This window comes from Pelobates fuscus, chromosome 8 (genome assembly GCF_036172605.1).
Source record: "Pelobates fuscus isolate aPelFus1 chromosome 8, aPelFus1.pri, whole genome shotgun sequence".
Taxonomy (NCBI): domain Eukaryota; kingdom Metazoa; phylum Chordata; class Amphibia; order Anura; family Pelobatidae; genus Pelobates; species Pelobates fuscus.
Window position 1 is genome coordinate 155,330,217 of NC_086324.1, and position 11,080 is coordinate 155,341,296.

Consider the following 11,080-nt stretch of genomic DNA (forward strand, 5'->3'; position numbering starts at 1 on the left):
AAAACATCAGCTATTAGTTACAAATCTATCAAATATCGAGGTGAGGGTTTAGTGTTTTAGCAATCGGGGGGGACAATCATTTCCCAAAATAGCAGCCTTTGATTACTTTACTTAAAACGGATTATAGTAAAAAATATAATTTAAATACGCTATTATGGGAAATTGTCCAACCATAAATTCACGTCATTGCTAATAAAGTTTATGTTGAATTGCAATAGATTCAAATTTTATTTGTATTTTTTTTTAGGATATCCTTTTAAAATATATATATATATTTTTTTTAACTCTCTATCCTAATCCAATGACAGTTTCTCATCTTGATAGCCAAGAGGCCACTCCCCCCACCTCTGTTAATTACAAATTAAACATGACTGTTCTTGTGCTATTCCAAGTTTTTCTTCACAAATAAAAGTAATTAATTACTTATAATAAGCACATAAATATTTTATATATATTTAACAGATCTCAGAACTATAAGAATGTTTGCAAACAAAAAAAAACAGAAAAAAATGTTAATTACAGCCAAAAAAATTGCTTACAAAAATTTTTCCACTGAACTGGTCACTTTGTAAATCACTAAGGCCTGAGACAGAAAAAAAAAAAAAAAAAAAAGAGCCAGGATGTTTGGTGCCCTCTTTCTAAAGTCCCGTTACAGTTGGACTGACAGACAATGCACCGGAAGCCCAGTCTGACAGTAAGAGCGTTCGTGATGATACAAGTCTAGCAGACGTGGCACTCACACATTCGGCAGTATAATGATAAACATTGAATAATGCCTTCAAACACACCATGCTACCAAAGGAAATAAGTAGTTGACTGTCCTAAAAGGACCACTGTATTTTCCCAGCACGGTCCCCGATGCTTTTCACCTACACCATAAATGATGGGTTAGAGCTGGGTTAATTGGTCAAAGTACATCCTAATGGTTGGTCGGTATCGTACATTGCAGTAAACTTGGCACCACCAAGTTTTCCCAGAGACACAAAGTCCTCATATGGAAACCGGAAGCCCATCCTTCATCTTCTACGTTACGGTCCATAAAAATAAAAAAAATAAAGAAAAGAGCAAAGAGCAAAGTTTTTAGTTTTTCTTTTGTGGAAGAGTACGGAAGCTCACGGCCCCCTTCTGATATAGGAGCACTTCCTCAGTTTATCAGCAGGCACTTGGAATAATCTGGCACTGCGCCTCCTAACGACTCGGTCAGTCTATAGTGCATGTCTTGCTGGAAGACCAGAGACATTAATATGGCATTTTGTCCTCAGTTCAAGGAAGTAACACTCTTAAGGTCTAGTTAGTGTTGTGTACACTGGCTGGTCCCAGTTGGAATTGGGGCTGTGAGATGGTGGAATTGACAAGCTGTTAAGGATTGGGGTGGCATATGGGCGTCGAGATGAATGGAAATATGGATACTGGTAAAGGCTGGATGGATACCCAGAATATGGGTTATAATAGTTGGAGCTTGGGAGGTCTGGGTAGTCACACTGGGAACTAGGGAAAGAGCTGGTCACTGAGGCACTAGGCACAGTAGTGGCACAAGCCTGAGCAGTGTAGGTGTTGTAGTCAGAATGAGTTGGTGACCCGTGGGACTGGTCACTGTAATGGCTCGGACTTAACTGCTCGGTCTTGATGTGAGGCCTCTGCTGTCCAGACTCATTGGAAGAGGAAGCAGAAGAAGGATTCTTATGGGACCATACAGTAGCTTGTGTGTTCGAAGCTGGATGGGTATAGGTCGTGGCGTAGGGTGCTGCTGCGGGATTCTGACCATGGTCAGCTGGAATAGCCCCATGACCATTGAGTGGCAAGTACTGGTCAAATTCATGCACGTCAAACGCCTCTATGTTGTTTATGACATCACTACTTAGTTCATTGATGTCCACATTGCTGAAATCAATGTTTTGTCGTCCATTATCCATCATTCTTCTTCCTTCATGCTTCAGTTCCTGCTTGCTGCCATGGTGCAGGTCGGTTTTAGGTGTAGTTGGTGGAGTTGGAGGTCCATGAGTTTGACCTTAAAATAAAGGAGAAAAATAAATGTAATTAAAAAAAAGAGTTCAAAATGGTCACAATTGGTGTTGACAATTACTATTACCCAACTACTAGGATACCAAGCTTTTAAAAACACCATTATAGAATTAAACGTTAGAATTTGATGATATTTAAAATGTTTGGTATGTTACTAGACGCATCACTGCTTAGGACATAAAAGCATGTTAATGGCAATACACAGTAATGTGCAGTGTATGAGTGTATCACAGAGCTCCACAGCAATAACTCACAGTAATTTGCAGTGTAAGAGTGTATCACAGAGCTCCACAGCAATAACTCACAGTAATGTGCAGTGGAAGAGTGTATCACAGAGCTCCACAGCAATAACTCACAGTAATTTGCAGTGTAAGAGTGTATCACAGAGCTCCACAGCAATAACTCACAGTAATGTGCAGTGGAAGAGTGTATCACAGAGCTCCACAGCAATAACTCACAGTAATGTGCAGTGTATGAGTGTATCACAGAGCTCCACAGCAATAACTCACAGTAATGTGCAGTGTATCATTGTATCACAGAGCTCCACAGCAATAACTCACAGTAATGTGCAGTGTAAGAGTGTATCACAGAACTCCACAGTGATAACTCACAGTAATGTGCAGTGTATGAGTGTATCACAGAACTCCACAGTGATAACTCACAGTATTGTGCAGAGTGTATTAGTGTAGCATAGAGCTCCAACGGCAATAACTCATTAATGTACAGCATGTATAAGTGAGTCACAGAGCTCCACAACAATGTGCATCACAATGGACATAGCTCAGAGTAATGCATCTTAAACACCACCAAATCATTTTATATTAGTTTGTGTCAACAATATTCTTCAGTCCTGCTCATTCCTGTTACTAGCCTGTAAAATGACAAAATGTCAAGCCACACCACCTAACAGATGAATGTCCCTTTTTTGGCTGGTTGATATATTGTGTGTTACATAGCAGAAACTCAAAATCTAACCATATCTGCCTTCCGATTCACATAGTAGGGAAAAAGTTTAACTTTCATTTAATCTATTTTTGATCATATTAAGTGTAGAATTCTAAATTCAGAGCCTTGGCAGCTAATTTGCAACAACTCTCAAACACCTCGGCTTTAGCCCAATACCATCTGCTGGGCTCAAAATCTTCAGTAAATTGCCACAAAGCTCTATTTATTTTTCATAAATCGCTTACGTGTATGAAATATCTAGTATAATTGGTATACATTAAAAAAAACTATTCCACCAGTTCCTGTGTTTATACATTTTCTGACTATTCTGGAGCATTTATTTTAGTTGAGGGTAGGATGGTTATACAAAAAGTGTAGCATAGAGAAAAATGTGTTCAAAATATAAACATCTGATGGCCTTATCTTCATGAGCAGGCAGTTTTTCATATGAATAACGACCGAAGAAGTTTGTGCCTAGCAGGTATCCTGATTTTATAATAATGGCAGAATTATTTTTTTTCTGACCATATCAGATTCTGAATATGGATAAGCTAAGCTAAACTAGGAGAGAAATAAGGTACACAATTCAAGGTTGGGCTTATTTATGCAAGACGTGTATCAGACAATGGCAACTGCATTAAATTTAAGCTAGATTTTGTATAAAGCCTTTAAAAAAAAAAAGAATTGGTTCTAGAATTTCTTAAAATTAAAAAAAAAAAAAAAAAAAAGATTATCTTAATTACAAGGGACAGCGAGTTGTGCCTGTCCCAATATTTCTAAACATTAACTGCTCTCCACCCCAGCTGTAGTACAATCAGTACCTGTATGCTCCCCGTGAAGATCTCCCATAGCGCCCATCCCTGAATCGGTTTTGTACATCTGATGGCTGAGCTCTGCCCCAGAGTCAGAGTCGCTCTGGCCGGCTTTGACACTCTTTCTCCTGCGTGGTTGGTACTTGTAATCAGGATGGTCTTTCTTGTGCTGTACTCGCAGTCTCTCGGCTTCTTCTACAAAGGGTCGTTTCTCGTTTTCGCTCAGTAAGCTGTAGGTGAAGAAGAGATTTGGATGAGCCAGCTGGCAATTTAAAACGAAAACATAAAACGTACCAGGTGATTGCTTTGCAGAGAAGAATACTTGGCCAAGGATGCAAACTAACAATTATCCCAGTGATTATGCAAAATACAGAGTTTAATTAAGGTAGGTAGCAAAAAAAACCAAGATTGAAATAAAAAATGAAAAAGTCGTGATTTTTTTTTTTATTATTATTAAAAGGTTAAAATGCACCAATTTTATGTCTCAAAAATAAAGTTTACCAATTCCCATTACCAACTGTAATGTGATCTAAAGTCACATACTATCCAATCTCTGGTCAGCTGCCTGTGGGAGACAGTTCAGGAAATTTTATCCTACAAGACCTCGGCAATAAAATTCTAGGATTTGGGGATTATCAACTTCCCGAATCCAACATTCCTAAAGTAAGGAATCATTTTCTCAATGGTTTAAGCTTAAAGATGCAACTCTGGTTACAAAGGAGTTCATTTCTCTTTATGCAATCACTGGGGATAATAACTTTTCAAGTGATCTTTGCTGACTGACTGCCACAGACAACATTTGAAATATCTGTACAGAGCGATAAGTCTAAACAGTGCCGGCATTGTATCTTATTACACTGCCAAACCTGGCAGCAATTTTTACATTTTATTTCTTGTACTTTGAGTTTTTGCATATTTAAAAAAAAAAAAAAAAATTCAAAGTTTTAACAGATTACAAAAATTATAAAAGGGGTGCTTATTGTCCACCGCATAAAAAGTCATTTATTTTTTTTCTCGCAATGAAATAAAATAATTGATTTTGGCTTTCCTTATGTCCTATTATTCTCAATATGAGTCGTGTTTTTTTTGTAGGTAGAAAATAAAATAAATTATAAATTGAAATAGCAGTGAAACAAATACAAAGAAATACTAAACTGCATACATGATATTCCCTCGAAGTTTTAAAAAACGGGGGGTGGGGGAAACAAGTACTTCTTTAATTTAAACAATGCAAATGAGCATTAAATTACAAATTCAGAAGGGGAAGATCTGTGTCTTATGGGTATAAGAAAGGCACAAATTCTGGTTTAACTCTTTATATCCTGTGTCAGTGCTAAGTGTAGGTTCTTGAAGTTACAATGCGAGGGATGATAAATGATTATTTACGCATACACACACAAAATATTTGCAAAAAAGAATAAGAAAGACTGTAAAATTAAAAATAATTAAAACGTTTAAGTAATTAAAACGTTTAAGAGTAATTATAGTAATAGGTTAAATCTTGCAAAAAAAAACGACACCTAAAAGTCCTAATCGCTAAGTTTGTTTAAATGGTTGTCAAGCCGCTGTGGGTATCCTGGGCCACAACTATCCAGATATTTTGAGTTTCTTGAAGAAAAAAAAAAAGCACATTAAGACTGTGGTCCCAGTAAAAAGCAAGTTGTAAACACTTACACAATTAAAGTCAAGAGAACAGTTACAAAAATTATTTTCCAATTCAGATTGGAGAGTTTTCCTAGTTACAATTCTGTATTTAATAACTCACTAAAGCAAAAGACACCTACCACATTTATTTTTTACGATGATGATGATTTTCTTTCTATTTTTTATTTTTAACTTTTAATGATCTTTTTTGGGAGGACTGTTTTTAAAGGTCACTCATTTCAAAATCTAAAATTATTTAACCTGTTCACTACTTAGCGCCGCGATTAAAAATTAAAACCAATTTTATTTAACATAAGCCAAAATGATAAAATCTTTATTGTAAAAAAAAAAAAAAAAAAACAAACAAAAAAAAAACATTTGACTCGATTCCCCTAGTCATTTTTTTCTACAACTACAAAAATCGTGTAAAATGGCAAATACTTGCTATTTAACCGCTTGTGAAAAAAAACAAAACAATAAACACAAGATCAAAGTAGATAATCAAAAAAAGCTAACCAAGCCTTATTCACTAAATAACTAACTTTCTCAAATTATTTATTAGGGGTTCTCTAATAGGGAATGTGATTTTTGTGCCAAAGAAGTGTAACTATAAGACATTTATTCCAGTCTTCAACATTTATACAAAAAACTCTCAATTACATACTTAACAAAATATATATATATATATATATATATATTTTTTTTTTTTTTTTAATTGCTCAATTAATTAGTGCATAATTAATTATAATATTTTGGTACTCCGTATTCTTCAAACCGATACCTGTTAAAATACAGGTTAATAGTTATTCTTTTACAAAATTGCTTGACGTGCGTCATGCTAAGTGGAAGGAGGAGTAATTTAATTTAACCGCTTAACCGCCAGGGGAGATTACGATGTATTTCTTACAATTGAACAGTCACCACCTAGTGTTGAAAGAGTTAAGATGTAGGGTGTAAAGGGAACTTATTATTGTTAAGCCTGTACCATGTATCTGTCAGATTGCCAGAATGTTTAATAACTTTTAGCGGCTACAGTAAAGAAAAGATTAGTCATTTCTCGAAATGAAGGCCAAATTATTTCAGATTAATATTTTATTTATTGGAGCACAGGGGTAGGGATTCATTTGGTTTTATTACACAGAATCTGGAAATTTGTAATGAAAAAAAAAAACACGGCATGTAATGTTAATGTAACAAGAGTTAAAGAATTAGGAGGTAGGCTGTTGAAGATATAGCGTCAATATATTCAACGGCACTGCAAATATTTGCAGTCACAAAGCTGCCAACACTCTGGTGAAGGAGAATTTGAACACGCCACTTACTTCCAGGCAAAAAAACAAAACAAAAAAAAACACTTCATAGTTCTTATGCACAATTATGTGTATTGTAGTGAGCTGTCAATCAGTTTACATAATTTAAGTAATATGATTTTTAAAAATGTTATTTTGTTTTTCCTTTTTTTTTTTTGTCAACTCACACCGAATAAGCCTCCTTCTACAGTTTACAATCCTAAATATTTAATTTACAATATTTTACCTTAACGCACTTGTACAGAAACAGTAGGTAGGTTGACGCCGATCCACTGGAGGACAGATGGAGAGATCTGGAACATCAGCCTGGATCTCTACTTATAAACAATATTACAAGCTATTTATTTTTAAAGTGGCAACGAATCTGCATTTAGCTGATCTAAAACCTATGTTGTAAGATGAGCGTTTTATTACATGACAGAAGTGGGTATTTTGCACCAAATCGTTTGCACTTAAATTATTTGCACCAATCAAGGAGTGGGATCATATCAAAATCCCCAGTAAGGTTTGTAGGGTCATAGGTCTTGCCCAGTGGAAGTAATAATTATTGCAAGAGAATGTAATTGTGTAAGCCCAGTCTAATGGTACTGGGCGCAGTTACCCAGAGATATGGGTGAGCGTTAATTTATAAGCTATGGCGGTGTTCAATTATTTATAAAGGTGCCAACATATTCTGCAGTGCAGTACAATGGGCAGACAAATCACAAGCCAATTCCAACAGAAACAAGAATTTGTTAAGGCCGAGAACACATGAGCTTACAATCTATGAGGCTAAAGCCTGTTAGACAATCTTACAAGCCTGTCTGACAGTAAATAAAAGATTAGTCATAAAATGGGGGCAGAAGAAAATTCTAATCACTTTCACCATAATTATACTACTCATGCATAGCAACAAAATAATGAAATTTCCATGCATTTTAAGGCCAAGGATCCCAAGATTAATATGCAAACTGTGAACTTAACTGTATTTCTAATAAGTGTTAAACACATATTCACAGAAAATTAGAAAAAATTACTCTAGCCAAGAGACCTAGGATGTATAATGGACAACGCCGCTTACATGCGGTGTAATATCCCAACACTTCACAGAGGCCTACATGCTGTGCAATATAGTAGGGGACAACGTTTCAGGCTTTAGTGGTCCTTCCTCAGCTTCTGTGACTGAATGAAACATACAAACTAAAAGGCAAGCAGGGTCGGTCGGAGCGGTTTTGTTTTTGTGTTTGTTAAATGTACCTGCAATAAGCTCTAAAAAGTACATTTCACAGGATTTAAGTCTCTGGGGTTTTAAAAGTGTAATAGGCATGTTTGATTTTGAATTTCCATCCCCTGGTGGAACTTTCTATGTGTGTTGCTTTAAAACCTGTTTTTGTAATCTAGGTATATCTGCAGTGGTAGCAGTGTTTTAAATTAGATTTTTGGGAGATAATTTGGGGGAATATAGATTTCGGGGGGGGGGGGGGCTGACTATGTGGGAGCAGGAAGATAATTGGCGCTAAGCTAGGTCTGATTTGCAAGAAAAGCTGGCCTGCAAAGTGTTTTTGGGCTGCAGCATTGCTGGGCAATAGGCTAGCCATTCCCTCCAGGATACAATTTGACAGCTGCCCGGAGTGGCATTAAGCACCTGTTTTACACTGAGAGATAAGTATTGTCTGGCAATTACACAGCTCAATATTAACCCTTTGGAAGAATAAGACACTGTAAGACACTGCAATGGATGGGCAGCCCTGCCACTCAGCGGGTGCATTGGCAGACTGGGTACTGGGCACCCAAAAGATGAACAAGGGAAGGATAGAGAGTTGTGACTAACAAAAAAGACTGCTGTCAGGATGGCTTAAAAAAAATATATAATCACCCAATTTGTCAGGGAACAAATGTCTTTGTTTCAGAGACAATAGCTCCAGTAAGTTTTATAAATTTACAGATATGTTGGCTGTTTAGATTTATTACAATAAACTGCCACAGTGCAATTTGTATAAACATGAGACTATTTTTAACAAACACACACACACACAATACTGAATTACCGAAAACACTCTACATCTGTCAATTACGGCTTTATTTTTATATTTATTTTTTATTTTTTTTAAATTAGATATATACAAATAGGGGTTTATATCTAGATATTTGTAATTTGAACATATGTCCTGGGTACTGAACACACCACATTTGCAGACTGTACATAACCTGCTCTACAGGGGGCAACAATTTAGAAATTACATGTCATTCTTATACACCCATTAAATCATTTATGGTGTGTATGCATATCAGATATCGAAAATGTGTGTATGTAATTATAAGGTAATTTATATATATATATATATATATACACACACACACGGTTTAATTTTTTTGTCATAAATTCTCTGATGTGTAAAGGTTTGTTTAGCTTTATCAATGAATGTATTTATTAGCTGGAGTGAAATTGTGTTAATATGAGCATATACAACACATAGCTGTGTAAGAGTTTACTGGATGGGCATATTATGACTAGACTACTTGTCAGTACTGAGAATACCTACTCTGATAGATAGCATAGGAATCTTACAGTCTTGTTAATATTCACCTATTAATACACTGTAAGAGAACCTTGCATCAGTCTACTTTACTGCTATAATCAGAACAAAAAAAAACCAAACTTTTTTGTTTCCTAGTACAGCGAACAGATTTTTTTATATTTATTTTCCTATTAAATCACCATTTTCCTATTGTATGACAATACCTACACATTTTGAGTGATTTCATATAGAAGAATGTTTCAATAAGATAAATGTAATCATCTAACAGTCCATGAGACCAGAATAAAGTATCTAACAGTGCATTAAACCAGATATAATAATCTAATACATATCAGAAAGTTATACCAAGGACAAATGAATAACCATGTCTAGCAGAACCGTAAATCAATCATTTATTATCAGTACCTATTCTATAAACCAGAGAAAGCTAGCCTTCTAATTACAGAGTGTAATCACCTCCACAATTATCAGACTAGGAGGGTAACAATGTAACACCTAGGTTTGCACAGCACAGGACCAATGATCCCCCCAAACACAGCACATGCAATGTCATGGTAAGGGTGTGGGGGTGTTAGAATGATGGATGGATAGGTAGGTAGGTGGCATCCTGGCAGAGGTGTACTTACCGCCATAGCTTGCCCAGGGTCTTGCTGAGCTCTGCGTTGTGGAGGTGTGGGTACTGATCTGCCAGCTTCCTCCTTGCAGCCTGCGCCCACACCATGAAGGCATTCATGGGTCTCTTGACATGGGGTTTGGCTTTAAGGGCTCCTGATCCCCGGACTGGCATGGGCACCAGGCTCCAGTCATAGCCTTTCAGGACCTGGGACACTGCCTCCCGGATGCAGGCTGGGAACCGCTCGTCCATGGGGCCCTCAGGGTCGCTCTTGGAGAGCGGGGAGATGCCCGGGGGTCTGTGGGACCCCTCAGAACCGGCCGGGGAGAGGGGGGAGTCGGAGTCCGAGTCTGACACGTGGGACATGGAGCTGGCGGTGCCCGCGGGGCTGCAGGGGCCCTCCGGAGCCTGCTCCTGGTCGCTCATGTTCAGCATTGGGGAGCCGGGGGTGGGGGTGTCTGTCGGCAGGCGCGGAGCGCAGCGCGCGGCTCAGCCTGGACTCCGCGGGTCCCACTGGCACAGGCAGGGCACAGCCCGGGCTCTCACTGATCCAATGGTAGCAAGCCCTCCAGGACACCAGGCGCTCTGTAATTTAATTTCTAGTCAGCGGCTCCTTTAAGAGTAAAGTCCAGGGGGCTGACGAGGGGCCCCAGGTCAGAGTACGGGGCCCTGGGATGTGATAGTGGGGATGCTGTAGGTGCAGGTTCCCGGCTCTGTCACTATTAAAGCTCCTGCAGCAGAGTTCTCATTGAGTCCTCCCAGGGACCAGCCAGCTCCTATAAGAAGGGCCGGGGGAGACAGCCTCCTCCTGGTCATTGGGCGCAGGGAGAGGGGGGGGAGGCTCTTTAAATCTCTTAAAGGGAGAGTGTCACTTTCTCCTCACTGCCAATGTTTTCCCACGTGAGTCTCTGAGTTTGTGCATCTGCTCTCTGTATCCCTTCCAATGTGTGCTTGTATGTCAGCACTGTGTTTGTGTCCTCCTCCAGTGTGAGTGTGCCTGTAATGTATATGTGATTTCATACAGAGAGTGTCTGTGTATGTCTCTTCTGTATATATGTGTGTGTTTTATATATCCGTCTCTAGGAGTGTGTGTCTATATGAGATTATATCTGTGTGTCTATTTTTTGAGAGAGAGAGAGAGAGAGAGAGAGAGTGTGTGTGTGTGTGTGTGTGTGTGTGTGTGTGTGTGTGTGTGTGTGTGTGTGTGTTTGTGAG

The 11,080-nt window shown here is 38.2% G+C and overlaps 1 protein-coding gene across 1 annotated transcript; it reads right to left on the reverse strand.

Annotated features, from left to right (window-relative positions):
- Nucleotides 1-343: 343 nt before the first annotated feature.
- Nucleotides 344-10,606, reverse strand: SOX8 (SRY-box transcription factor 8). The gene is made up of 3 exons (XM_063430456.1): nt 9,879-10,606; nt 3,789-4,009; nt 344-2,008 (listed from the first exon to the last, which is right to left on the reverse strand). Exons 1-3 carry the CDS (start codon nt 10,298-10,300, stop codon nt 1,281-1,283), a joined length of 1,371 nt encoding a protein of 456 aa, XP_063286526.1. The 5' UTR covers nt 10,301-10,606; the 3' UTR covers nt 344-1,280.
- Nucleotides 10,607-11,080: the final 474 nt, after the last annotated feature.

What these genes read in the sequence shown, in the direction of transcription:
- SOX8 (XM_063430456.1), bottom strand. Translation starts at nt 10,300, where the DNA reads ATGCTGAACATGAGCGACCAGGAGCAGGCTCCGGAGGGCCCCTGCAGC. An exon ending in ACCCTGGGCAAGCTATGGCG is followed by an intron (nt 4,010 to 9,878) that starts GTAAGTACACCT and finishes CTTCACCTACAG; the next exon opens with CTTACTGAGCGAAAACGAGA. An exon ending in TCTTCACGGGGAGCATACAG is followed by an intron (nt 2,009 to 3,788) that starts GTACTGATTGTA and finishes CTTTATTTTAAG; the next exon opens with GTCAAACTCATGGACCTCCA.